A 27,821-nucleotide genomic window follows, 5' to 3' on the forward strand; every position below is an offset into this window, starting at 1 on the left:
AACTAGCATTTGCACCAGATGTTGCAAAGAAAACGCCGTAAGGCATAAAGTGCGGAAATCCATCATCCATGTAATGTGTGCATTATTCAACAAGGTGGATCTCTCTAAATTTGTTGCAAACATTTATGTTGTTGCATTTCTAATTTATTTAGAATCTACTACTACCTCCTCTTCTTGGAATATTAAATTCTTGGAATATTAAATTTCTTATCACCCCATGATGACAATCCCTCTAATTATTGGCATCACAGTTTTTCCACTTTAGTGGGTTTACCTTCAACCTAAAGAAACATGAATTTGAGTCACTCAATTAAAAAGAAATTGCTAAATTGCTATTTATCAGGTTTTGAGTAAAAACAATTAATAGCTCATATTTACAACCCTTTAAATATTTACAACCTTTTAAGTCTTGTATTTATAACTCATATTTATAACCCTTTAAAATGAAACTGACTATCTATATTTTTATTAATAATAAAAAGAATCTTCTTTATAAAGCTGACACTCACATGCTACTCCTATATATTTATGTTATATTTAATATTCAATGTCTTTCAATTGAATGACAAGATGAAAGCTCAACTTAATTGCACCTTTAAAACGTGACTTAAAAGTTTAATTGGTAATTATTTATTCAGTAATTTGTACATTATTAATTGCAATCTCTTTTGAAAACCAATGTTTATATCAAAATTTTAAAAATTAACACTCACTTCTCCCGTAGTCTGGTGTTTCTTTATTTGATCGTGGTACTCAAGATTGCTTTTCTCCAAAGTATCCAACGTGAAGATGATATCTTATGTGTTTCCGTGTTTCTTTATTTGATAATGGTACTCAAGATTGCCTTTCTCCAAAGTATCCAATGTGAAGATGATATCTTATGTGTTTCCACTTTCTCAGTAGGTTCATGTGATTATTATTATTTTTGGTGTTAATGTTTATGTTTTTTTATGCCCATCCATTATTTACTATCTAAACATTGATTGAAAATCCCTAAGTGGCTAGTGTGAAAATTGCAAGGTATGCTAAGAATTTGGTTATCTAGTAAGGTTAGAGTCATTCTTGAGTCATTATGTTTACCATCTCAAGAAGAAGAAGAAGAAAAGCCTATTGAATTGAAAAAGAACCCTAAAAAGTATTAGGATCCATGGGTCATTTTTTTTGCATCATGTAGCAAGATCACATGGTTAATTGATCATTCCACATGAAGAATTAGCCTTTGCCAATTTTTAGGCTTATGACTAGGTGATTTTTTCTACTAATATTCTTATACCAATTTACCATGATAATTCTCTTTTAAATTAAAAGGCAAGCACAATTTTTTAGTGCTTCAACTTCATTTATAAAGAGTTTAGTGCTGATAATTAGTAGATTATATGAAATTTTGAAAATTGCACTAATATATTATTGTTGTAAGGCTCTACATTCCCAATGGAACTCATATAGTGAGTGGATAAAGAAATAAGAAGTTTTTCAAATGGTGAAATAATTTTCATATGCGTGATATTGTGATCTAGATAAATAAAACCAAACTCTTCATTTATCATGTGTCTTAAGTCTTTTATATCTCCAGTGTATTTTTCGTACAAATAAGAAGCATTTGTTAATCATGCATCATGTAATATGATCTCCAATCAGTAGAAAAAACTTAATATCAAAGAAAGAAAGACAGAGGAAAATGCTTTTAATGTCCACAAATGACTCAATGTTACAAAAGAGATGCTTGCTAATGAACAGGATAAGATAGCTTGGGAAAAGTGTAGTAACAACTTTTATAAAGAATCTTATATAGATTTCCTGTTAACAACATATTAAGATATTTTAGAGAGTAGTTAAGTATGTTTAGAGATGTGCTAAAGAAGATAAGGTCATTAAATAAAAAAAGAAGATAAACATCAATTCTTATTCGAAAATGATACAAAAAAGAATTTGTGGGAACTTACTACTCTTGAGAGAAGCTTCCTAAAATTTCCTAATGGTGCTTCTCCTTAAATAAATAGGTTTAAGGCTACATCTAATTACATCAACATGGATAACACAAGCTCTCAAGGATATGGATGTAATGGAGTTGCACACCATTTCCCAGTTGATGCATGCAAGTTTGGAACTATGATCATTTATTAATTAGTAATGCACTTGCAAGATAGACTTCAAACCTATGTTTATTTAACAATAAAATTTTATTGGGACAAAATATGATACACGACTACCTTAAAGGAATAAGGTAGTACTCCCCGAATGGGATGCCAGAAGCATGAGAGGGTGGGGGATGGGATGCCACCATCCCACCAATCAACACGCGCAGGGGACGTGGGAGCACACCTCTCTAGAGGATTGAAAGGTACATGGAACAAGCAAGGGAGTTCCAACACACACATGAAGCTCCTCCCTCATTACACCATCCACTGCTCAATGAGACGTAGCACCATCCAACTTGATTTTGTATTTTTGATGGATTTCAGCTCAATCAAGAGCTTTGTCATTTTGCTCTGCCCCATCAATTCAACATTTATTCAAGGGCAGGCAAAGGCACTTAGCTTTTGCATTTTTCTCCAAGCTTTTATTATGCATTGTATATTGGAAAGCCTCTAGACAGTTCTCAAGTCTCAGGATGTTTATCAAGAAAATGCTCGTCCTTGGCTCTTGCAATTTCATTGTCTTCTAGTTGTTGTGGAGAGCGAATTCGGGATTATGTTGTTATGGTTCTGTGTCTTGTGGCTATTTTGGGATAATGCACACATTGGCAGTGGAGTCAGACGTTTAGGCTGAGACCTCTAGCCTGCCTCAGTGGTTCCCTAGTGACCTCCTAGTCCATTGTTAGGCTTTCCTGAATCTCAGTGAGGAAGGGGATGGAATTAGCCATGCCAGTAGGAGCACTCATTCCAAATTTCACTCTCTTCCAATGATGGAATGTGTTCGTGCCACATTTTGCAGGTCTAGGGTCTTTTCTTTACGGCATTTTTTTTTAAATTCTCACTATGGTCGTTTTTGAGTGGTCTGTAGTTTTCAGTTAAGGGGTTAGCAGTAGCACAAGGCTTGCCCCTAGATATGGGCCTATTAGCTCCCCTTCGCCCCCCGCCCAAGCCAATGACGATCATCCTTGGATCTTCAAAGCCCATCCCAAGACACTCTGGGAGGTCCAACCTCGAGTCAAAAACACTTTCCATTCCAGCAGACTCCCCTACTCTGTTTGAGCAGCAAGACATGCTGCATCAACATGCTCAGTCCGCTTAGGTGCGACTCATTACCAGGAGCGTGGCTTCGCCAAGGCCCAAACGAGAGTAGAAAGCTCAGCAGCCAGGTTTAGGGAACTTACACTGCAGCCAATTCAAGATGAATTGATTCAGCTTAAACGAGAGTTGGAAAATGAGCAGTGCACCCTCACTGATTCCGAAGTTTTGGCTGAGGTTGCATAGTGGATGACCAACATTGGTCATACTCGAGGAAGATACAACCAATATATGTACACTGTGGACATCCACTGGCACCTGAAATTTTTCCTTGGTAGGGTTCTCCTTGAAAAAATGCAACCAGAGAGGACATGCTTCTCTCCCTAGATCGTATGCGAAGACAATTAGTGTTTATGGTTCAGAGGCTTGGACAAATTGAAAGGCACATGGGCATCCTTCTAGAACCAGGCTGCTCTCCAGGAAGCTTCTCTCCTTGGATCGTATGCAAAGACAATTGGCAGCAATAGATCAAAGGCTTTGACACATTGAAAGGCACATGGTCATCCCTCCAAAACCAAGTTGCTCTCTCGGCAGCGATAAGTAGCCCATACAAGTTGGTGCTCAGCTGAGGAGATTGGAGTCTCCTGTAGGTTGGTACCTACAAAAATAGTAAATTGGTTCTTACTAAGGATTGGTGTCCTCATCTTCTTGACAGGTTGGATCTGCTAATTTTGTAAGTCGGTGCTTACAGAGGATTGGTGTCCTCACAAGTGTTGTAATAAGTTGAAGATTGTTTTTGAAAAGCATTCAAGTGTTTCTTATAAAATATCCGTTTCATAATTTAGGTGTATTAAATAAGTTGAAGACTGTTTTGAAAAGCATTCTAAGTGTTTCTTATATTATATCTGTTTCATAATTTAGGTGTATTAAATGTTTTCAAAGCTAAAAAATTGTTAATTGTAATGAAACACTGATTAACCCCATCTCTCAATATTTCCAACAAACAATTGTAATTAAGTATTACTGTCTACAGTATTAGAGTTCACTAAGCAAAAAATTGTTAATTGTAATGAAACACTGATTAACCCCATCTCTCAGTATTTCCAACAATTGTAATTAAGTATTACTGTCTACAGTATTAGAGTTCACTAAGCAATGCAACTGATCCATTTAATTTGACAATGCAGCTTGCATGCAAATAAAGATAAATCTAGTCATGCAACCTCATAATTCCTAAGCTGAGAATTCATATGTATGGGTTTTAAATTTTAATAGGACCAAAAGCCTATGGGTCGGCTTAACAGTAGAAGCACATCCATATGAGACATTCACGTATCCAAAAGATTAGCAGCTTTTCATTTATTAATTATTTTATAAAGGGGCAAACTGGGATGGACATAAACTTATGAACAATTGCACCCTTATGGTATGTTTTCTTTGGGAATTCAAAAACATGGACATTTTGGGAAGAGAATAAAAACACTAAAAGAAACCCTCTGTGGCAACTGTAACACCAAACAGGAGGAGTAGATTGCTCGTAATTTTGATTCATTACATGTGCAAGGTACCAAACAGGAGGAGTAGATTGCTCGTAATTTTGATTCATTACATGTGCAAGGTACTATAGCCAGTAAGCATCGCCAAGTATAATGATTTTCAAGAAACTGGTGAAGGAGCTTTCATATCTTTAAAGCATCTGCTCCAATCATTTGAAAAAATTAAGCCCAAGTTTGGTCAGGAGACTGGATGTATTAGAATTGAAAGGACTGGATTCTCAGCCTTGAATTCCATACTCGGAAAAAAATATGGAACGGCCATGACTAGCTCGGTGCAGGATGTTGTAATTGTGTTAAGCGCTTCACAAGTTGCCTCAGTGAAGGAGAAGCCGAAAGTATATCTACAGGACACACTATAGCAAGGTGAAGTGATTTTGAGATCTTCACGAGGCGCTGTGTCCCGTAAGCCAGGGGTGAAAACCTCATGTTCCCTACCTTCGTTAACAAGCATGCATGCCCAAGCAATGATGTTGCATCTATTCCCATAGCAAGAAAACGATGGATCCAAAGACTTCTTGCCAGAGGTGGCAAGTAATTCCAAAAGCGCCACTCCATTACCATAAACATCTCTGCCTTAGCAGACGCACCACATGTCACAGCATGTTCTTAAGTAACATACGCAAGGGCCAAAAATGCTAGTTATATCTGTTGTTGCATTAGTTTCAGAACCTCCAAGAGCATGTATACACAAGTTTATTGTCACTTCAAGCTTTCTCAAAATCAATTCTGAGCCTCGTATATTTACAGTATTTGACAGATTTAATAGACTCCAAGGTTGGAAATCATTGCCGCAATAGTATTAACTTTAATCCCTTGCTGCCATTTTATTCCACTTTCCCCACCTGACCATAGATATAGCTTGCCCTACAGTATGAATTTTGTGCACATTTAATAAAGAACGAAGCTTTGTTTCAGTCTCACGGTAATCTTAAGTAAGAATATGTTCAGACAGATCATTTCTTGTTATGAAGATTATACAATGAATTGTAAACTGTTTCCCATGCCTGTGCAGAATCCATCTGGTGCACAACTTGGGATGCATGTCGCAACTTTTCAAGGCCACGTCCTAATCGGGCTATTGTAGGCATTGCATGAGCAGATTCAACAGCACATTCTATCCCATCCCCGAAAGCTAAAAGCCCTGTACAAGCCAGAATGCTGCCACCATAGCTTACCCAAGGAGTACCTCCAGTTGCCTTTCCATGTCTTTTACGCATGATACCATAAAAGGCTGTTCTCATAGCTGACAAGCTCGACCGTTCAGCAGCTGCTATAACACTGTGAGTTGCAGCTCGGAGCTTTTCTGCTGCAGCTGCTGTCTTCGCAGTAGCAGGAACATGAACTCCATAACCAAAGCCTATTTTCCCAGGAATAATTCCCTTAGAAGCTGGAGCTAGAAGTTTAGCAGGAGTGAAAACTTTTCCTAAGGCAACAGCTGCAGTTCTCTTTGTTTGCAGTAGGCCAAATTTCACAATAGTAGGAACTTTAAAGGTGACCATCTTCGCTATAGTTGAAACAGGAACAATTTTTGAAAATGAGGTTACACCCACAACAGTTGCTGCTCCTGCACCGACTGCTACTACAGGTTTTCCTCCAAGCACATTTCTTCTCTTTGGATCTTCCCCTTCAGAAGCATCGTCAAAAGTATCAGATATAAAACAATTGTCAGCTAAGTCGGCCACGTCTCGGGGCAAAGAAGTATTCCAATAACTTCTAATTCCAGCGAAGCTACTGGCGTCGACAATTGCAACTACTGTTCCAAAATCTTTAGCCTGTCTTTTCAGGGCTTGGGCAAACAGAGCATGGCACTTGTCTTCATAAGGAAGCTCATAGAAGTCTGCATCTTTCGGGAGCTTTTGCTCTTGCTTAAGAGGACTACGTGCCTTAGAATTCAGAGCAACTCTGAGTCCCTCAGCAGCAATCCGAAACTTGTTAACATGAGATAACACTTCGCAATCCACCTCTTTGCCTTTCTCCACCTCAAGAAGCATCTTCCGAACACAAACTAATGCCCTTTCTAGGGCAGGAAGATTGTTAAACATATCATGCAAATCTACAAGTAAGGAATAGAAAGAATGTGCAAACGCAGGAATTTGATCCACATCACGGAAGTCACAACCTGCAGAAGAAGAGGCAGAACTTGCAGTGGAAGCACAATTTGATCCCGAATCCAGTGCCAATAAATTTTGCGGTGTGAAAGCCGATGAGGCTAAAGCCTTTAGGGCAGAAGAGTGAAGTGGACCGGCCAAGATATGCCTCTGTGAGCCCATGGGAACACTTGAAGCCATGTCACCTGGTGATGGTGTCATTTTTCCCAAAAGGCCACTGCCCTGAGCTATCTCTGCTAAGGGTTTTATGGCACTTTTATTTGGTACATCCTGCTTGGAATCATGTTCACTATTGGTGCCTAATTCACCACCTTGACCGTCTCTATGTGGAGTTTCAAGAATAAAGAACAGGGAATGATTTTCTTGAGCAGCTTGTTTTGCAGCCAAAACATGACCATAAAATCCTGTTCCAAAAATTGTGCGTAAAATTTGTGAGCCAGCATAGAGTCGGTCCCAGTATAAAAATGATTATGTGAGTTTGAATTAAGAACTGAAATGCTGTGGGTTGGGCTGAAGACTTGCCACCACGACATTCCATTGCCCTCGGTGACTGGAAGGAAAAATAGCAGAGTTATGTTTATTAAAAGGTGAAAATTTCAGAAACAAGATAGTTATACTACATTAAATCAAGAGAAATGGAAGACTAATTTTTCCTTATGAGCATAGCATAAACCATAGACAAAGTGCCTTTCAACTGTGATAATTTAAAGGATGAAATCCTATTTAAGTATATTCAATAATCAAGAAACAAAACTCAGAATCTATACAGAAGCATAATAGAATAAACCCGTTATGGGCAGTTTCAGTTCCAAATAAACTCAGCCTGTATAGCTTAAGGCCAATGGGGCTCCCTCAATGTTAACGGTTATCAATATACATTTGGTTAATATCAGGCCATTGCCGCAAATTAAAATTCTTGTAGATAGAACTTCTTCAGAAATGTTAACAAGTAATCACACCTGGGGCTTTCCTTGTTTTGTATTTCATTTCAAGCTTCCTTGTTTTGTATTTCAAGCTTCCTAGGGCAATCAAGCTTCCTTGTTTTGTATTTCATTTCAATCCATTTGTCTTTAACATAAGCGATGGTGTATCCACTCTCTTGGTAATTGTTGAAATCAGATCTTAGCCAAGATGGCCATTTTAAAAAACGTATAGATACCCCTGGGCCCTCACACTGGGCCAAAGCACAGATGCTAGCTATCCTTATTTGTGTACCAAGGGAGATTTGGTATAAAATTTCTATTTTACCTAGATGAGTCAATCTTAATTTAGACCTATATTGATTGCTAATGGATTATATAATTCATTTTCATGAAAAGAGGGATAGCTGAAAGAAAATGGCCATCAAAATATTTAGTCCCATACCGTTCTTTGTGGATCAACATTTGCAAGGTGAAGACCCTGCTTCATGGCCTCTTTTGAGGGCTTACAAATTATGGGTGCCTTCCGGGTTGTAGAGTTATGAGTGGGCATATCCAAGTCGTTATTGCTTTCAGTAATTTCTGAAGGAGGGTTAAGTGTCTCAAAGCATATTATGCCTTCAAAGTAATCATCCAACCCTAGCTTGTTAAGGACCTTTAACATGAACTTTTTCATTGTTTGTAAATATCTGTTTTACACAACAAAGTTACAAAAGGTTGAGAAGTATGTTTATATATTTCCAAATAAAACTACGACTTCATCATGTGTTATCATCATATAAAGAATTTGAAGGGATGCATATGATCTTACAATTTTCCTCTCAGGCATGCTTAATAACAAGTTCTTCAGCACAGGGTCTGGTTTAAGATTCTCATATGGAAATCCTCCATGAAAAAAGTTGTATAAGAAATATTTGATTCCAGTGGGTGAAGAAAGACACTGTTTTTTACCAAAAGCAATATATGGTATTCCAAACAACGTAAACAATGCAAGTCAAATCAATGGAATTTATTGTAATTTTTCTTTTATCAAAAACTGTTTAGCTTAAACTTAAATATTAAACTTAAAGACTACCGATAATTGGAGTTTCCTCTAACCAGAGACAAACGCTCCAAAGGGATTAGTCGAGTCCACCATTCCCTTATTCAATGAGGGTATGGATTATGCAGTGACAACAGTTTCAATAGTTGCACTTGCTAGTCTTGAACGCACAACATTTTTGGTGCTCTCTACATCTTTTTCTTCCCATATCTCAGGCACGGCTTCTCTAATTTTGTTGTGAATACTTTCAAGGGAAAAACATGATTCCTTTGTTCGGACTGAAGTTCACACCTGATGATGACAGTGAACACCAATATTGAATTTTGAGAAGATTGGACCAATTAAACGATCTTACAAAAGCCTCAGATCCCATTTAGAAAGATATAGTCTTACCAATACAGTTTGCAGGCCTACACGCTTTCCTGTGGCTATATTCCAGTGACTGTCATCAAATAAAATCTGCAAGGAAACACAATAGATTTAATAGCAACTCCTGCAATAGACGCTTTTGAAATGACCTGCATACTGTAAAGAAAAATGGATGTTGTATGGTATGCCACAAGCCAGAAATGGCTGAAGTATGTGTTTCTAAAATTTCAAAAATAAACACATATAAATGTTATTCCACGAATTCCCTAAACTCGAGTACGCCCAGAATAGGTTTTGATTTTGCTTCTGATTGGTTAATATGAGTTAAGAGTTTATTTTTCTAAATACGTAAGTCACTCCAGATCCAGAAGCATAAGTATTTGTTAAAAGTATTTTTTTTTATGATCTGAAGAGTATGGTCTACTCAAAATCCAGAGGTATAAGTATTTGTCAAGAGCCAAGAACAAGAATTGAAATTGCCTTAAAACAGTTGCCAAGAACAAGAATTGAAATTGCCTTAAAATCGTATGAAAACAGAACAAAATTGTTTCGCTTAGCAAATAAAAATTGATTGATTCCATTGAAAGAAAAAAGAATGACCTGAAGCGTTTCTTTAAAATGGAACTTTACAATTCTTCATGCTTTGTCCAAAGGAATCAGATTCCAAAATGTGTAAAAATCCTGTCAGGGCACAGCTTCTGAGATGTATACTTAACCCGCTCTCCAGCGACATTTTTTGCCATGAAATCGTTCCGATAAACTCAACATTTTGACCAACAAATTTTCCAGTCAAAAGTTGCCAATTTCCCAACCACGCTTGCACTTGAAATTAAGTTTATGACTTAAATTGATCCTCTCATGGCGGAAATGCATACCCCAAAACCAACAATTAAAAAGATGACGACGACCACCTAATATTCCAATGAAATATTATTCGGATTACTTTGGCACAAAAGCAATCTCCGTGGAAGTGCGCGTATCGACAGAAACAAACCTAAATGAGAAGAAACCCTAACAACACAATTTCAGGCCCTAGATAACAGAAATCCTCCCAAAAAAGAAGAATTCGAGCCCAGGATCGTCGAGACCGGGAATCTAAGAGAAGATCTATGGCCTAAATTATCGAAATTCGACAAAGACCGTTCAAAATTACGGTCGGCGACAATAAAATACTTGATTTCTAATAAACCCAGCCGATTAATCCTTCATAAGATGGCAAATTCCAGGGCTTTCGGCCCATTTACAGATAAATCAAAATCCACACTACATTTTCGGAACTATTCAAAGAAAAAACATGAGACCTTGAAGCTTTACCTTTCTGTGCTTATCGTTGAGCTCCTTCGTGACGGAGGCCTTGTCGTTTGACACCATTTTCAGCGCAGAATGTGGAAGAATATATTATTTACACAATAAACCGGAGTAACAGAGGAAGAAATATCGGTATGTGGAATGGCAATTGGCACTCCGCGCTCTTCATTACCCCGACCGTCTCAGTGACATTTTTGATCGACGGTTCTGGTGTTTGTAATTGTCTAACATTTCATCGTACGGCGTCAGAGGAGGACACGTAGGCAAAATGGGGGATCGATCTCAGAGGGAAACGCCTTACGGCGTAATTATGAAGTGTTAACGTTTAGATTAATATATTCTTATTGTGTTAATTTATACATTAATGTACTCTTATAATTATATTATTATAAATTTATTAAGGTTTAAATAATATTATTAGGTTATTAATATTATTAATATATTGATATTAACCTTAATATTAGTAATATTAATATTATTAAACATTCATATTCATATTAATACTAATACTAATATTAAAATTTAATCTAATAATACTAATCAACCATGGTCCAACATCGCTTTGTGACAAATATTGCCTCAATAAGAAAATCAAGCATGGTAAGTATGATCAACCACAATCAATGATGGTCAATTATGATTATTCATGGTCAATCATAATCCAACATCGCATTTTGACAAAAAATGTCTCAATATGAAAATCAATCATAAACAACTATGATGAACCATATTTTTTTTACTCAATAGTAATAATAATTAATTATTATTAAATAAAAATAAATAAATTAAATATTATTATTAATAATTAATAATTTATTAACTAATAATTAATAATATAATGGTATATTGCATTTTTAACACCTTCCAAGACTTTGGACACGAAAACTTGGGCCGCACGGCTGGAAAGTAGATCATCTCTCTGGTATAAAATGAAACTGAAGGCCAAATCTACACAATAAAGCAAATCTTTACCAAATGCAGCACCTGATTAATGAAACAGTTGTCCCCAACCACGTGTAGGAGGAGGGCGATCAATTCGCTGGAGGAGGTGGGCGTTAAGCAACACGTCGGCAAGAAGTTTTAGAATAAAAATAAAATTATAGATTACACAAATAAAATTTTAATTTAAAATTATTAAAAAGAATCTTAATATGAAATCAATTTTTTGAACATATAAAGAGTTTTTGACATTTTATTTATTTTTATGTCATTTCAATATGGAAAAAAGAATTTTAATATGAAATCAATTTTTTGAACATATAAAGAGTTTTTGATATTTTATTTATTTTTATATCATTTCAATATGCATCGCATTGTGGTAATAGGGTGATTTTTTCGTGAAGATTATGTTCTAAAGTCTTTACATTTGACAAGAGTGATAATTCGCTTAGGGCACTATGAGAGGTAATTGTAAGTGACTAATTTCTCATGATTTGAATAGTTCACTTAGTACTCATTGTATTGAGTGATGTTCACAGGGGTGAAGAAGTGGGATTGAAACTGGTGAAATAAATCACATAGCGTCAATCATCACTTCCCGGGCTTGCACCCGGTAACTAGGACTTTCTGGGAGGTCACCCATCCCAGATCGCCTCTGGCTCAAGCACGCTTAACTGTGGAGTTTTCCCCACAATCAAGCCCACTTAGCTTGCTACCCCATTTACAAAACCTTAGCAAGTATTGTGCCTCATGAACCATTCAAGTAGAGATCCCTTCACTTTTTTTGAATTTATGTATAGGAGGTTTACGCAGTGCATTATATTAGATGTTATGAAACCAGCTCACAAAAAGATAGAAAAGATAGATCAACACCTTAGAAATAAGTCTCTTAGAGGGGGCAACCTCCTTTACATTACACAAATGAACAATTCTTAGATAATACAAATGACAAGACCTCATTGCTATATATAGGAGTCTAAGGGGTCATAATATAATCATAGCCAACATAACAATAATAATGTAAGGGCACAATAATAACAATAGTGGGCTTCTATGGGGGACAATAATAACAATATGGGGACTACATGGGTACAACAATATAATAAGGGGGTTGTACTAATAACAATAAGGGGTTACACTAGTAGTATAGGGGCATAACATGCCCATTTCCTTCAAAAAGTGTTGTCCTCAACGTTTGAGTAGTTCTGGATGCTTCTGTATAAAATTCTTGTCCTCCCATGTGGAATCTTTAGCGAGTAAGTTCTTCCACTTGATGAGATACTCTGAAATTGATTGATTTCGTAGCTGTCGGGTTCTTGTTTCTGTGACTGCTCTAGGTTCCAATATGATTTTTCCTTCCTCTTCAAGTTCTGGCAATATTGTTTGAATTGGGATATTCTGCAACTTTTGAATGAGTGGGCACACTTCTTTGTCCTTCTTCCATTCATCCCTTGCTTCGTTTATCCAATTTGGTTGGATAATAGAAATAACACAAAACAATGCTTCCACATCCTCATCCTTTCTGGAGAGTGCATCTGCAACAAAAATTTTCTTCCCTTTTCTGTAGATGATGTCAAAGTCATAACCCAACATATTTGTGACCCATTTTTTCTGTTCTTCTAAAGATAATATTTGTTCTAAAAAGTATTTACGACTATCATGATCCATTTTTACCTTGAAGTATCTTCCCATTGGATAAGGTCGCCATTTCTTAAGTGCATGTAGTATTGCCAACATTTCCTTCTCATAAGTAACTTGCTTGAGATGTAGCCGTAAAAATACCCAATCACCTACAACAATTTTTTTTTCATTGCGATGTTGATCTACCTGTTGTTTCATTCGATTCTGCACCAAAGTGTTCGATTCTGCACCCGGTAACATTGTTGTTGATGCTTCAAAATAAATGCTCTCAGCTTCTCGACAAACCCCTCGCTAAATAGATTATCCCAAGAGCTAGCTGCCAGCATATCTGCATAACTTTCCCTGTTGTCTTTGAAGGTCTCACATTCTAAAATGAAATGTTTTTCTGTTTCCACTTTCTCGGAAGAACAAAAAATGCATACTCTTCCCTCCCACACTTCCTTGGGCCTTTTTCAGCGTCGTGTTTCACAACGGAGTTGATGAGAATTAGTCCTTAACTGAGCAATAAGAATTTTGGCTGTCCAAGAGATATTGGCCTCTATGTATGCTTTTGGTTGATGACTATGAGTGGGATTAAACTCTTCAATATAGTAATTTTTCTTTCTTCCTAGCTCCTTATCCCAAGTATGCTTGTGGGACTTTTCCATAATAAAAGCTTTTATCTCTTTGCTGTTTATGGGACACGCGTTCAAGCAAATACCCCATTTACTAAACCATTTGTTATTTTGTGCTGCATCCAAGTTTTTTGCTCTTGCACAATCTATCATTAAAGACAACCCTAGGCCATCTACCCTCTTCCATTTGCTCAATCTTTTTTAAATACCTTATAACTCGCACCATAGCAATTCCCTAAACAACTAAAATCGCCTCTACACCTTTCCGTATATAAAAATAACATTTTTTAATAACATATATATTTTTAAAATATGATTACAATAACATATATTCATGTTTTGGTATAGCTTTGCATAATTGCACTTAGAATTATATGTGATAATTTGAAAAAAATAATGAAATAAAAAAATAATAAATTAGAAAAAATATAATAATAATGTATAAGACAACTTCAAAATCTGATCTACACTGCTAACCTAAACCCTATGTCATTTTCCAATTTGCCGTAGAATTGAACATTAATGGGAGGATGGGGATCGACATAGACATGGACGCTGGACTCATCAAAGTTTTCTAGATGTGGAGGAATACTTAAAGTGGGACACCTGGCCGGCTGGTGATTCCTGTTAGAAGCTGAAAGGATCCACGAAGGCCTGCGCAATTTATGTGATAAATAGGTCCGGAACCAGGAATAAGCAAAGGTAATACAAGACATATAGATTGAATAGTCCGAGAGAAAAAAAAATTGGAGATGGGGGAGAGGAAAGTTGGGGTTGCTCTGGACATGTCTCCATGCAGCAGAGGTGCCCTGAAATGGGCCGTCGACAGCCTTCTTCGAGAGGGAGACCATCTCGTTGTTATCAATGTTCAAGGAAATGTAACATACGAGGAAGGGCACTCCCAGCTCTGGGAGGACACTGGATCGCGTATGTTTTCTTATCATCCTGTACAATTTTTTAGTTTTATATTGTTTAACAAGTACATTTGGGGACTAATAGAAAATTTCATACAGATTATTATTACTCCCTTTCACTCTGTATTTTTCAATTTTGCTGAGATGGAGTCAGCTGCGTTCTTTATTTCTTGCGGTTTATGTTATGTTTCGGCATAAGCGTTGGCAAAGGGGTTTGGTATCGACTAAATTAAAAGCCAGAAGGATTAGATGCCATCCTTTCAATAAAATCCTTTCTATATCATGTTTTTTCGTGGGGTTTTCCATGTATTTCCAAGCTATGAGTCCAAAGTTTTGTTTAACTTATCACCGTGATCATAATCTGTAATGATCTGGCCATGGCTTTGAAGGTCCACGCCGACCCCTTATTTGAATGCCGTGATATCGGGCAGGAATAGAGCAAATGTGAAGATAACTAAAACAGAACTACTAAGAGCAACTCTGAGACAAAAACTTTCTCAAAGAAATACAAGTTGTGTTTCCTGTCCAGTCAAAAATTGTGTTGTGCTGTGTTTAAATTTACCAAACAAATAAGCAATCTGCCTGATATTGCGTATAATAGAACCAAGTATATTCTGTATACGATGATATCAAATGCTGTGTAAGCATTTCTATGCAAACAGGTAGACTGTTTATGACTTATACACTTAAGACTTATGACTTCAAAATTTAGGGGTTAAATTTTAGGTTTAGAAAACAAACTCTCTTTAGTATCCATTGTTATTGATGTTAGATTTTTTCTGGCCAGGAATCTACAACAGAAAGACATGATTGCCATCCATTATGGAATGGAGGTCTTTACAGGAGTCGGCCACTTCTAATTGAATAACTAAAAGGACTTATAAATAACAAGTACCACTTAAATACAGATTTACAAATATAACCTCAAATACTATTAGAGACCAGGTTAACAAGGACAAACTCACTATGAGACAAATTACTAAAAGTGACACTTAGAAATTACAGTACATAGGATGCAGTGAGTGTGTTCATGTTGGTCGTCATCCGCTTCTGGTTAGAAGAAACAAATAAAACCCAAATGTTGGTCCTCATCCTATTGTTGTTGGAAAAAACAAATAAAGCCCCTTAGAAACAACTTCGATGTATTTTGTTATATTTGCTGTTATCCTCGTTGAATTATATTTGCTGTTATCCTCGTTGAATTATATTTGTTGTTGTTTTGTTGAATTATATTTGCTGTTTTCCTCTCAGCCTATAAAATTGGTAATTGGTAAATTGGTTCTCTGGTGAGGTTAACTTATTCACCGGTATTCCACTCTTAATTTCTTACCTTGTTCTGCCAGAATTAGTCTCAATGCGTTCCCATGTGATTTTGGTGAAATGGATACCCTTAAAGCCTCGCAACTAAGCTAAAAGAAATCAGCTCTTAAAACTTAAGGTTACTCATCTGTTTGCAGTGATGGCAGCTAAGCTAAAAGAAATCAGCTCTTAAAACTTAAGAGTACTCATCTGTTTGCAGTGCAGCCCCTCAGGGTATGTTTTTTAAGCACTCCCAAAAAAATGCAACTGGAGAGCGATATAAAATGAGAAATAGAAAACTAGTTGAAGTTGTATTCAGATATTCAAACATATCTTTTACAAAGAGTAATTGAACATATCTTTTACAAAGAGTAATTGAACATATCTTTTACAAAGAGTAATTGAACATATCTTTTACAAAGAGTAAGCTCAGCTAACTTTTTTAGGATTGCTAGATACAAATGAGTTAATAATTCACTTTTACTATGTATCACTCTTTTATTTAATTATATTCAACTATTATTATTATCCATTAACTAGGCTATGCTATTTATTATCTTCCACTTGGTTTCTTTGTTTCTGTACCGTTTCTACAGTTTCCTCGCTGTCCTCCCTGTTTAAGAGAGGTGCTATACCGTGCTATACCAATTGGAAAATGAGTATTGAAATTCATCCAAGAAAAATTTAACAAGGGGAATTTCTGCAGTTTCCTCACTGCTCTCCCTGTTTAAGAGAGGTGCTATACCAGTGCTATACCATGCTATACCAATTGGAAAATGAGTATTGAAATTCATCTAAGAAAAATGTAACAAGGGAAATCCCCAACCATTTCTACAGTTTCCTCACTGTCCGATGTGCTATAAAATGAATATTTATCCAAGAAAAATGTAAAAAGGAAAAGACCCAATCCCCATGGGTTCTGTGCACTTTTCAATGAATATTCATCCAAGAAAAAGGTAACAAGGAAAAAACCCAATCCCCATGGGTCCTGTGGACATTTCAATCCTCTTGGAACAAGGACTGATAAATTGTAAAATATGCCCTAAGTCTTGAGGAAGGACGCTGATGTACTGCACTGTTGGATTCTTATATCCTTAATGGGGCTGTCCCAGTGAACACAGTGGGAAATCAAATGGAAGTTTGGATTGAAAGCCTATATTCAAGAAGTATTTACATGGAAAATGCCTCATCCTTTTCAAGACAAGGAGCTGTCATGGCTGTAGAATTTAAAAGTAAATATGTTCAGGTATCTAGAGGGCTAAGGCCATGAGCTTTTGGTATATGGCAAAGTGCCTCTGGTGATTCTACTCAATGGTCATAATGGCCATAGCACTAGGAAAAGGAGTGCCATCACTATAAATACTGGAAGGGAGCTTCTTCCTTTAATCTCGGCTACGGATGCTCCTCTGCTTGCCCTGGCTACAAAGGCTAGAAATGCAAGAAAAAAAATATTGCATATGAATTGAGCGGAAATTATGTTGTATATGAAGAGAGTGATTTCCAAATGAGGCAAGGGAGTAGACCCCTATCATGGTTATGGAAGTTTGAAAAAGAAGGGAACAAATTGTTGAAAATAGTAGCGAAGAAGGGTTCCTTGATTTGCGCCTTAAGGCTATGAGCTTTTGGTATATGGCAAAGTTCCTCTGGTGATTCTACTCAATGGTTATAGTGGCCATAGCACTAGGAAAAGGAGTGCCATCACTATAAATACTGGAAGGAAGCTTCTTTCTATTATCTCGGCTACGGATGCTCCTCTGCTTGTCTTGTCTATTGAGGCTAGAAAGGGAACAGATTGTTGAAAATAGTAGCGAAGAAGGGTTCCTTGAGGGCTAAGGCCATGAGCTTTTGGTATATGGCAAAGTCCCTCTGGTGATTCTACTCAATGGTTATACTAGCCATATCACTAGGAAAAGGAGTGCCATCACTATAAACACTGGAAGGGAGCTTCTTCCTATTATCTCGGCTACGGATGCTCGTCTGCTTGCCTTGGCTACAAAGGCTAGAAATGCAAGAAAAACAAATATTTTATATGAAGTGAGCAGAAATTATGTCGTATATGAAGAGAGTGGATCCCGAGTGATTTCCAAATGAGGCAAGGGAGTAGACCCCTATCATGGTTATGGAAGTTTGAAAAAGAAGGGAACAAATTGTTGAAGATAGTAGCGAAGAAGGGTTCCTTGATTTCTGCCTTAAGTGGCAAAGTGCCTCCGGTGATTCTACTCAATGGTTATAGTGGCCATAGCACTAGGAAAAGGAGTGCCATCACTATAAATATTGGAAGGAATCTTCTTCCTTATCTTGGCTACGGATTCTCCTCTTCTTGCCTTGGCTATAAAGGCTAGAAAGGGAACAAATTGTTGAAATAGTAGGAAGAAGGGTTCCTTGAGGGCTAAGGCCATGAACTTTTGGTATATGGCAAAGTGCCTCTGGTGATTCTACTTAATGGTTATAGTAGCCATAGCACTAGGAAAAGGAGTGCCATCACTATAAACACTAGAAGGGAGCTTCTTCCTATTATCTCGGCTATAGATGCTCCTCTGCTTGCCTTGGTTACAAAGGCTAGAAATGCAAGAAAAAAATATTGTATATGAAGTGAGCGAAAATTATGTTGTATATGAAGAGAGTGGATCCCTAGTGATTTCCAAATGAGGCAAGGGAGTAGACCCCTATCATGATTATGGAAGTTTGAAAAAGAAGGGAACAAATTGTTGAAAATAGTAGCGAAGAAGGGTTCCTTGATTTGTGCCTTAATTCAAGGGACCACAACGAGTTTCTCTTTTAACATGCTCGAATTGTTAAGGAATAGGAGAGTTCCTAAAACTTAGGTTGAGCTATGAGGCAGTTGACTAATGCGTTAAAGTGGAAGGTCGTTAACTCAATCAATCCCAAAAGAAATCACTTAATGTGAGTAGAGAGAACAAGATTGTTCTCTTTGTATTCCAATATTCAAACATAACTCAATCAATCACAAAAGCAATCACTTTACATAGGGTAACCTAACCTACTTTTTATAGATTTGTTGGGTACAAACGAGATAAGAATTCACTTTGACTATGTCTCCCACAAAGGTAACCTCCTCTAGCTAAACAAAGGAAGTCTTGCTTTGGTTTATTTTTTTTTTCTCGGTAAAACTATTCTATTATTTACATTAACAGAGAACAATTACAACATTACTTGACAAAAAGAACCAGCTGCCTGGAGGTAATGGCAGCATGGAACAACAGAGTTCGCAGTCTGAGAGGACGAACCAATCCATTAGGCTATCCCACGCAGGGGTGCCAGAGGAGTCAAAAATCCAATCCCGCGCAGGGGAGCCAAAATAATTCACCAACCACATAGAAAAAGTCTGAACATAGACAATTACTCAACAGCATTGACACAGACAATTACACAACAGCTTTGACACAATTACATAGCCAAAAACATCAGAAGTGACCAAAAGCCCTCACTATCGAGCCGCAAAACCTGAGAAGAAGCTGCAGTTAGTCTTCAGGAGCCTCCTCCACAATCCTGCACCACCCGAATTCCGCCAAGTCCTGAGCTTGGACCTCCTCCGTAGCAGTCGGGACAGGCTCCATCTTGACGTCCTCGTTCTGGCTGATCAGCGTCTCCCTAGCGCTCGTGGAACCAGCAATTGGCCTTTCCGTTACATTCACGGGATCTGCAGAGGGTGTCTCCATGGCTCTCGTGGAGCCAGCAATTGGCATCGTCTCCCATTGAGCGCTGGATTCGCCCTCATCTTGGGCCTCCTCAATGAAAAGCACCGAAACATGGGCGCTGATCCAGGGACGGTTCAACAAACTGTTGAAAGTGAATATTGCTGAGCCAAAGGAGGGCAAGGAAGAGGACCCAGGAGCGCTGGCATCCAGAAATTGGCTGGACCGAAGGAAGCTTGCTCCTTCAGTGTGAGGGCAATGGCAATGGCAGTGATGGGAAGTGTCTTCGTCGACTGAAGGGCGCGAGGACCCACCTCGAGTGGTGCCTCAATCGCTGTCGAGGCCGGGGCATGACTGCAGGGCCGAATAGAGCCTCTTTGCCCAAAGCCGAATTGGAGCTCAAAGCAGAATTGGAGCCCAGAACAGCCAAGGAAAGACCAAACACAGGTGGGGGAATAGACCAAACAGACGGGCGAGGATCCTGCAAGAAGGCAGAAAGACAAATGCTAGGAGTGACCAGTAGCGCCAGAGGCGACAGAAAAAACCCAAACAGAGCCTGAATTAGCGTTGTGAATCCAATGCTGCAACCATATATAATGCACCCACCTTTGCCTCGAGGCGCTCTCGCCATTACTGTGGCATTTATGGGAGCCAAGGAGCGGAGCCCAGCTTTGCGTGCGGAGGTGAACGGAGCATTAATGCTCCTTTGCTGCATGCCTTTATTCCAGTTCCCGCGTCGCTGAGAATGTCCCTTCCCCCATGTGAATACAGCGCTTCTGCGCATGGCGGGCAGGTGGCCTTCGGTGATCGCCCGTCCCATCTCCTTGATTATAGCCTCAAGCACCCGCATCCGGCGGTCTTGCTTTGGTTTATTGTCTACTTAGGACTTTTCATTTAGTAGGTGATATAGTTATTTAGCTATTTGAGCCATAAAGATTAACATGGGATTTAGCTATTTAATACTTACAAATTACAATTACTCTTAGTTTTGCAATATGTTCATCTCCGTTTTGAAATTTGGTTGCGAGAATATCTCAATCACACATCAATTGATGGTTTTATTGGCTTACCCTAAACCATGCTCAGGGTGTTTTGGTTGACCCTCAATTATGCTACAAGAATCCCTATTGACTTCCCTCTCACAAGCAGTTTTTGACTTACCACAAACTTGCACTACAAAATGATTTTGGCTTACCACAAACCTGCACTACAAAGTGGATTTTGGCTTACCACAAATCTACACTTGCAAGGTAGTTTTAAAATTACCACAAATTTTACAAGGGTTCACATGCCTTATCAGGCTTAATTGACTTAGGTACATGCTATTACAAAATTTTCAAGGGCCACTATAAAACATCATAGACTTGCTTACTAATACATGTGTGATTCACATAACAACATGGTCAAGGGTTTGCTTTATTCCACGCACCTTTACCTACATTTGTCCACCATCCAATCTTCGCAATTGCTCTAACCTCTGTTGCTGCCACAACTGACATTGTTTGCTGCCATAATGCTTCTAAAAGTATTTTCTCTAACCTTCTACTAGATACCAAAATACCCTTTGTTGTATAATGCATCTTGGTCTTCATCATTGATAATAGTCTTGATCTTCATCATTGATATTAGTCTTGGATCTCCATACTTTCCTGTTATTTGTTAGAGTCAAATTATAACAAAAGAACTTAGAGTGACGAATTCTAACAAATCAACTTGATATTGAGGTTGCCAATCTTAATATTTTTATGTATTTTAAACTCCAAGACACTTCACCATTTGAAACTAATCACCCACATTTTCAATAGAGACACTTACATCTAAATACCAAACAAGTAGAGCATAATGAAACTCTCAAAAACACATGATATAACATTAATTCAAATTTTGGTGGCATCTTCATATTGTTGAAATGTGTAACTAGTTCCAATTTTCATACTGTCTATTGTAATTACGATTTTATGTATTTGATGAAAAGAGAGAAAGAAATTTATTATTTTCATTTTTGATGCATGGGTTTCATGCTCAAGGTAAACCTATTTATAGGTCAAAAGAGTCATGGAGGCAATTTGTACCCCTAGAAAGCCTATAAATAAGAATGAACTCAACCTCATTTGGACACACAACAAGCAAGTGTGATCTCCTCAAGAAAGAAGCTGGAAAAGGACGAAAATCAAAGATAAGAAGAAGAAGAGCAAGATCGAAGTTTTGGACCTCTCTCTCTCTCTTGTTAGGGTTTCTAAAGTTGTTGGGCAGATCAAAATTCTCAAGTTGCATCGAAGCTGTGAAGCTACATCTAGGTCGAAGCTGCATCTAGGTCAAAGTTGTGAAGCTATATCAAGGTCGAAGTTGCTAAAGCTACTTGGTCGAAGTTACTGGAAAAATTGTTGGGGTCAAAGCTGCTAGAAAGTTGTTGGGGTCGAAGTTGTTGCTGTAAGCTATGTAAGGAAAGATCATCAAGAAGGAAGGTTGACTTGGTCTTGGAGGGGTCTTGGTCAAGTGTCTTAGGTCTTGGAATTCGTCATTTGAAAATTCTATAAGAAGAGAAGAATTCTTGTGGGTTTTCCTCTGAAGAAGGAAAGGTTTTGGTCCTGACTAGCAGTCTATATTTTGTGTCTTCTTGTCTCATTGATCTTCATAGTTTGACAGTTGTTTGATGAAAAGAACAACAATAATAATCAAGTGAAAGAAGAAGTTAATCAAGTAACAGAACATCACAAATAGTTATCAAAGAACGGGAAATCACCCTAGTCTAGCTTCACTAAATTTCTCAACCCATATAATCCCAGGTGAAAATTTCGCCCATGATTAAACCTTCTTCAATGGCAACACCCATCACCACAACCTCATTGAGGTTCACCCATTTACAAATTCTTAAATCTTTGGCGCTCGAGTCGTATCATTTACAAGAAATGATTCGACAAGGGGAATTCCCATGGTGAATGAGATCAAAGAATCCACTGATGATGTATTTGTTGCAGAACAGGCATGATCCCTGACCTACCTAGATTTCACTACTGACTATGTGTTGAATATGTGGCTGCATGGGATGTATGTTTCTCCCTTTGGCCACACACATACAACACAACAGATTCAACCCTCGATTTTCGTTGTGGTTGTTATACCCCTTCGAATCCCATCTTTTCTTTTATTGTGGACTGCTTTGATACCAACACAAAAAATTACATAAGTGCACTTGTTATTGATGAAATAATGTTACATATATATACAAAGTGTTATCTCAAGGTAGACAAACTATCTTGGACACACAATCACTTGGTTGAGAGAATATCTCAACCACACACCAATCTAGGAAGCATCTAGATCGAAACAACTTCTAAAAGGAATAGACTAGCATCACACCTACAACAAGTAGGAATGATATTTTCTAACTCTTTAACTTGATCTTAAGTTCTTTCATTGTTTTTTAGTTTCCATTTGAAGTTGTTCATAATTCATTGTTTTTTAGTTTCCATTTGAAGTTGTTGATAATTCAGTCACTTGACAAATATCAAGTATAATAGTTTTCCCATTTTAACTTGATTTTAAGTTTTTTCATTATTTTTTAGTTTTCATTTTAGAAGTTGTTCTTAATTCAGTGACTTTATGATATTTTGGCTTTTTTCAAGTACAATATACTGTATATAAGCTGGTGTTTTGAACAGTTTTTTCATTGTTTTTTAGTTTTCATTTTTAAAGTTGTTATTAATTCAGTGACTCTATGATATTTTGGCTTTTTCTAGTACAATATAATACTGTATATAAGCTGGTGTTTTGAACAGTCCAAGCAATTGATTTTGTGCCAATTTCAAATTGATTGTCAGCGTCCTATTTCTTGTGAGGTGTGCAAATTTATAGATTTGAATATCACGTTCATCTTTTGTAATGATTTGAGAAATTGTATTGTTTAGATAAATTTGAGAGAATTTTGTGCTTAGATAAAGTTTGAAAAAAAAACGGCTAAGTTTGAAAAAAAAGGGCCTCAGCACAGCTGCAGTTGTAGTGTGAATAAAATTTGAAAAAAGAATCTTTAACCAACTACAGTTATTATCAAATCCCCGACTTGGAGGCCAGAAGTTTATATATTCCTATGATCTGTATTTTAAAGTACATGAACTACATTCAACGTATATGCGGTACTTGTTCAATTTAACCATCAGAATCTAATACTTAGTACTTAGAGCTACTTCTTGTTGGGTTTCTGCAGCTCTCATTCCTTTGATTGAGTACGAAGAACCCAGCACTGTCAAGAAATATGGAGTAAAAGCAGACCCAAAAACTCTGGAAATATTGAGATATGCTGCTAAAGAGAAAAAGGTATATACCACGTATATCCATGTTTCTGTATGTACTCAAAGAACCTCATGTTTCTACCTTATATTTTCCAGGCAGTAGCTTAAGATTCTGTGACATAGTCTCCTTTTAACCCAAGTGAACTGAATAGACTCGTTATTCTACAAAATATGCTTGCAGGTCGTGGTTGTGGCGAAGATATACTGGGGAGATCCACGAGAGAAACTATGCGATGCAGTTGGAAAGATTCCTCTTAATTGTCTTGTGGTAGGAAACAGGGGCCTGGGAAAAATCAAAAGGTCAGTGCCTTCCTACACTATTGGGATACTTACAACTTAAACAGACACAATTGTTGGTATTTCTAAACGCTGATCAGTGTGCATATGCAACTTTTGCAGGGCTGTTATGGGTAGTGTGAGTAATCACGTTGTGAACAATGCAACTTGCCCTGTTACAGTGGTCAAGGCCTCTGAAGCTGATAATTAGAATTTAGAACGTATTTTGCCTTGCTGTCTGCTACATGATGTGTAGCAACAGAAACAAGTTAATAGCTTTGTATGAGACTTTAGTTTGCACACTATATATATAGTGCGTATGTTTCTGGAATTTATGATGCTTGAAACAGTACGTATGATTAACCGGGTACCCCTCTCTCTATATATGCTTACAAATATATATGCAAAGAATTTAAGAAACTGATGCACGGTATATGGAAATACAGTTATCAAAAACTTGGTGTGTTATGGTATCCTGAGAGGTTAGGCTTTTTCGCAATTTGAATATATCTTCACTTCCTTGAAAGTTAGTGGATTATGTGCGGAAAGCTCTACAATACTGATATTCACTTGTGAAGCTCGAACTTGCATGTTTTGATTTGGAAGATTTATTTAGTCATTTCTGTGAACTTTTGAAGTCGAGATATACATCCATAGCCTCTCAACATCGAGTTATACACGAGATGTAGGTATGGGTCTTTTCAAGTGTCCATATTCAATAGACCTGTTTGGATCGTCTAGATTCTGAATCAACACACACAGTGTTGAAGGTGGACCACCTTCAGGCTTCAATCTACCTAGACTATGCTAGAATACATATCTATTTTCTCTCACTGCAATTAAAGTAGATGGGAATCACTTTGATATTCAAGAAACACTCTCTAGAATACATATCTATTTTCTCTCACTGCAATTAAAGTAGACGGGAATCACTTTGATATTCAAGAAACACTCTCACTGCAATTAAAGTTCACTTTGATTTCTTTTTCTCTCACTGCAATTAAAGTAGATGGGAATCACTTTGATATTCAAGAAACACTCTCTAGAATACATATCTATTTTCTCTCACTGCAATTAAAGTAGACGGGAATCACTTTGATATTCAAGAAACACTCTCAATGCAATTAAAGTTCACTTCGATTTTTGATGAATGGGATATGTGAACTTTAATTGTTGATGAATGGGATATGTTGCTGCACAAGCTAGCAGGCCTTCTATAGAGGCAAGAGCTAGAGGGCACAACCAAGTCATCACAACCTAAGTCCCCTTCTATTCTCGGATTTTAACCGACGGGAGGAATCTCAGTATTCCTCACTAGTGATGGATGTATCTATGATAGACTCCTCACTAGTCATAGATGTATCTATGAGAGGCTTGGAGTGAGGCAAGGTGGCTCATTCAATGGAGTGTGAGCTTTGGGAGAAGCTTGTAAGACTTTCACGAAAAACCCCTCCTTGAAAAGAAAACTACAAGTGACCTAGGGTTGAGAGATCTAGCAAGATATGAGTTCATCCAAGGTCAAGGTAGATGAGAGAAAAGGCTACAAATGATATACTTCAACAAGAACTAAAGCACAAGCCTTGAAGAAATCCTCAAGTTGAAGGATTAGCTTCTAGGGTTCCTACTTGGTGTGAAGGCTAGGGCATCAATTTTATGGAGATTCCACCATCGGAATTCTCTCAAAACTTGAGGATGCCTAGAGGAGATACTAAGGAAGGATCTTATCCAAACTAAATTTAAAATCTCCTCTTTTGGAATTCATACGAAGCCTTGGAGAGGCCTCCTTGTCCTTAAAGGGACGAAGAAGAAATGTGAGAAGGAGGTGAAAGAAAGATGGTTTATCAATTTGAGACTGATCACCTCGGATTTAAGACCTTTGGGAAGTTAGGGGTCATGAAAGATTCCAATATGGACACCTCGCTCTTCAAGGAGACCAAGAAGCAACTTCATTAGCCCTAATAAAGCAGCTACACAATACTTCTAGATATTTATACTTCAATGGCAATTTATTAATGTAGTTTCAAGGAATACAAATGCATCATTTCCCCTAGGAACATTCATTCATTCAATATCTCTGAATAGCACATGCAAAATTCCCAATAGTTTCAATGTTTAAGCAATACTTCATCAATTAGGGCACATTAATAATTATGAGACAATATTCCATGCATTAGACATCCATCAAATCATAAATATAACATTAAATACCACCTACAAGACAATGACGAATATATCTATCCATCAACATGCAAAAAAGAAGCTCCAAGAGAGATAGCGAAATATCCAAACGTCAAAATTCATTCATAGAACAAAACATTCCACAAATTGCAGGTCTGAATTGCCTTCTTAGGCCAAAAATCCTGATTTGCAACAAGACTCAGTGTCATGTATTTATACAAGAGCTAGTAGTTTGAATTTCTAATGAGTAAGCCTCTAAAGTGTCAAAATAAGGTAACAAACCCTTCGTTACAACCCAACCAACATAGCTTAAACGTTAATCGTTATTTAATTTCTCCTTTTAGCCCATGTCATCAATGCGAGGTGCTCTTCAATGCTAGCCTTGAGGCCTCATGTGCTAAGGATGAGAGTGAGGAGAAATTAGCCCATGTCATCAATGCGAGGTGCTCTTCAATGCTAGCCTTGAGGCCTCATGTGCTAAGGATGAGAGTGAGGGCCTAAAAAATGATGAAGATGCGGATGCCCTCCATATGCTGCAAAACATCTCCAAACCCCTATTTGGGCACTGTGGGCTTCAAATGGGTCTCATGGGTCTCCAAATGGCTCGAGGTCAAGTCGATGCTTCATCAATGGCACTTGCCATCCCATGTCTCCATAGGAAAGACATAACCTCCTCTAGGCCTTGGATCAATTGCCAAGTTTTGGGTGCAATGTGTAGCTGGCTAGGTAACGTGGTCCTTGTGTATAACCATCTCTGAATAACTAGGGCACGAGCAAGCAATAAAAGAAGCCCATGGTATGGCAATCAATACTCTGCATGGATGGAGGCCCATGGCTCTCAACCCTCACCCTACAAATGCCATTGTCAACCTCTGGAACGCTCGCATCCCATATAGGGAGACCATTTCCAAGTTGAAAACCCACTTGCAATCTTGTATAAGATCTAATGCGTCTGACCTTCCAATATAATGATTCATTAGTGTAATTGAGTAGATAAGTTTGCTAATCAAGGGCAGAAGTGGACACTTCAAAGTGAGTTTCCTTTCCAAATTTTGGGTTCTGCACATGCCCAGGTGTTTCCTTCCTTGGCAAGAGAGGTTGGCTATCAGAGGACCTTATTATGTTAAAAATTGGCAACTAGGGGCAAACTCCATGTGGGTCATATTATTTATGGTAGCTGATATTTTTATTGGATCCTTCTCATTGAGAGGTGTAAGATTGATCTAAAGATTATCCGATTCCGATAAGCTTATGAAGTTATGAATTTATTTATGTTATGGACAAATTGTTAAGTTGGCCAACAACTTATGTAGGCTCAGAAGCCCAACAGTCATGTCTATTCAACCTCTACGTTTTAGTATAAATAGAAGAGGACTTCAAGTCATTTCTACACACACTTGGATCTCTTCCTCTCTCTACTTGTCTTTGGGTTTTAGTAGGAGGAGAGATCCTAAGGAAAAGGCGAAACTACCGGAATTGTTGGAAAAGCCGGAAAAGCCGAAAACGCTGGAAAAGCCGCAAAAGCCGGAAATGGCGGAACTG

At 37.7% G+C, this 27,821-nt stretch overlaps 3 protein-coding genes across 3 annotated transcripts; 1 reads left to right on the top strand and 2 right to left on the bottom strand.

Annotated features, from left to right (window-relative positions):
• Positions 1-5,679: 5,679 nt before the first annotated feature.
• Positions 5,680-7,014, bottom strand: LOC149247172 (uncharacterized). Its single transcript, XM_089443503.1, has one exon. It carries the CDS (start codon positions 7,012-7,014, stop codon positions 5,680-5,682), a length of 1,335 nt encoding a protein of 444 aa, XP_089299629.1.
• Positions 6,920-10,606, bottom strand: LOC149247173 (uncharacterized). Its single transcript, XM_089458141.1, has 3 exons — positions 10,480-10,606; positions 9,190-9,255; positions 6,920-7,384 (listed from the first exon to the last, which is right to left on the bottom strand). Exons 1-3 carry the CDS (start codon positions 10,534-10,536, stop codon positions 7,169-7,171), a joined length of 339 nt encoding a protein of 112 aa, XP_089314267.1. The 5' UTR covers positions 10,537-10,606; the 3' UTR covers positions 6,920-7,168.
• Positions 10,607-14,228: 3,622 nt separating this feature from the next.
• On the top strand, positions 14,229-24,525 carry LOC149247174 (universal stress protein PHOS34-like). The gene is made up of 4 exons (XM_089458142.1): positions 14,229-14,594; positions 23,741-23,850; positions 24,007-24,125; positions 24,225-24,525. The coding sequence occupies exons 1-4, from the start codon at positions 14,420-14,422 to the stop codon at positions 24,310-24,312; spliced, it is 492 nt and encodes a 163-aa protein (XP_089314268.1). The 5' UTR covers positions 14,229-14,419; the 3' UTR covers positions 24,313-24,525.
• Positions 24,526-27,821: the final 3,296 nt, after the last annotated feature.

The sequence above is a fragment of the Pinus tabuliformis genome, chromosome 7 (assembly GCF_031772625.1).
Source record: "Pinus tabuliformis cultivar Carrire ecotype Pingquan chromosome 7, CPIR1, whole genome shotgun sequence".
NCBI lineage: Eukaryota > Viridiplantae > Streptophyta > Pinopsida > Pinales > Pinaceae > Pinus > Pinus tabuliformis.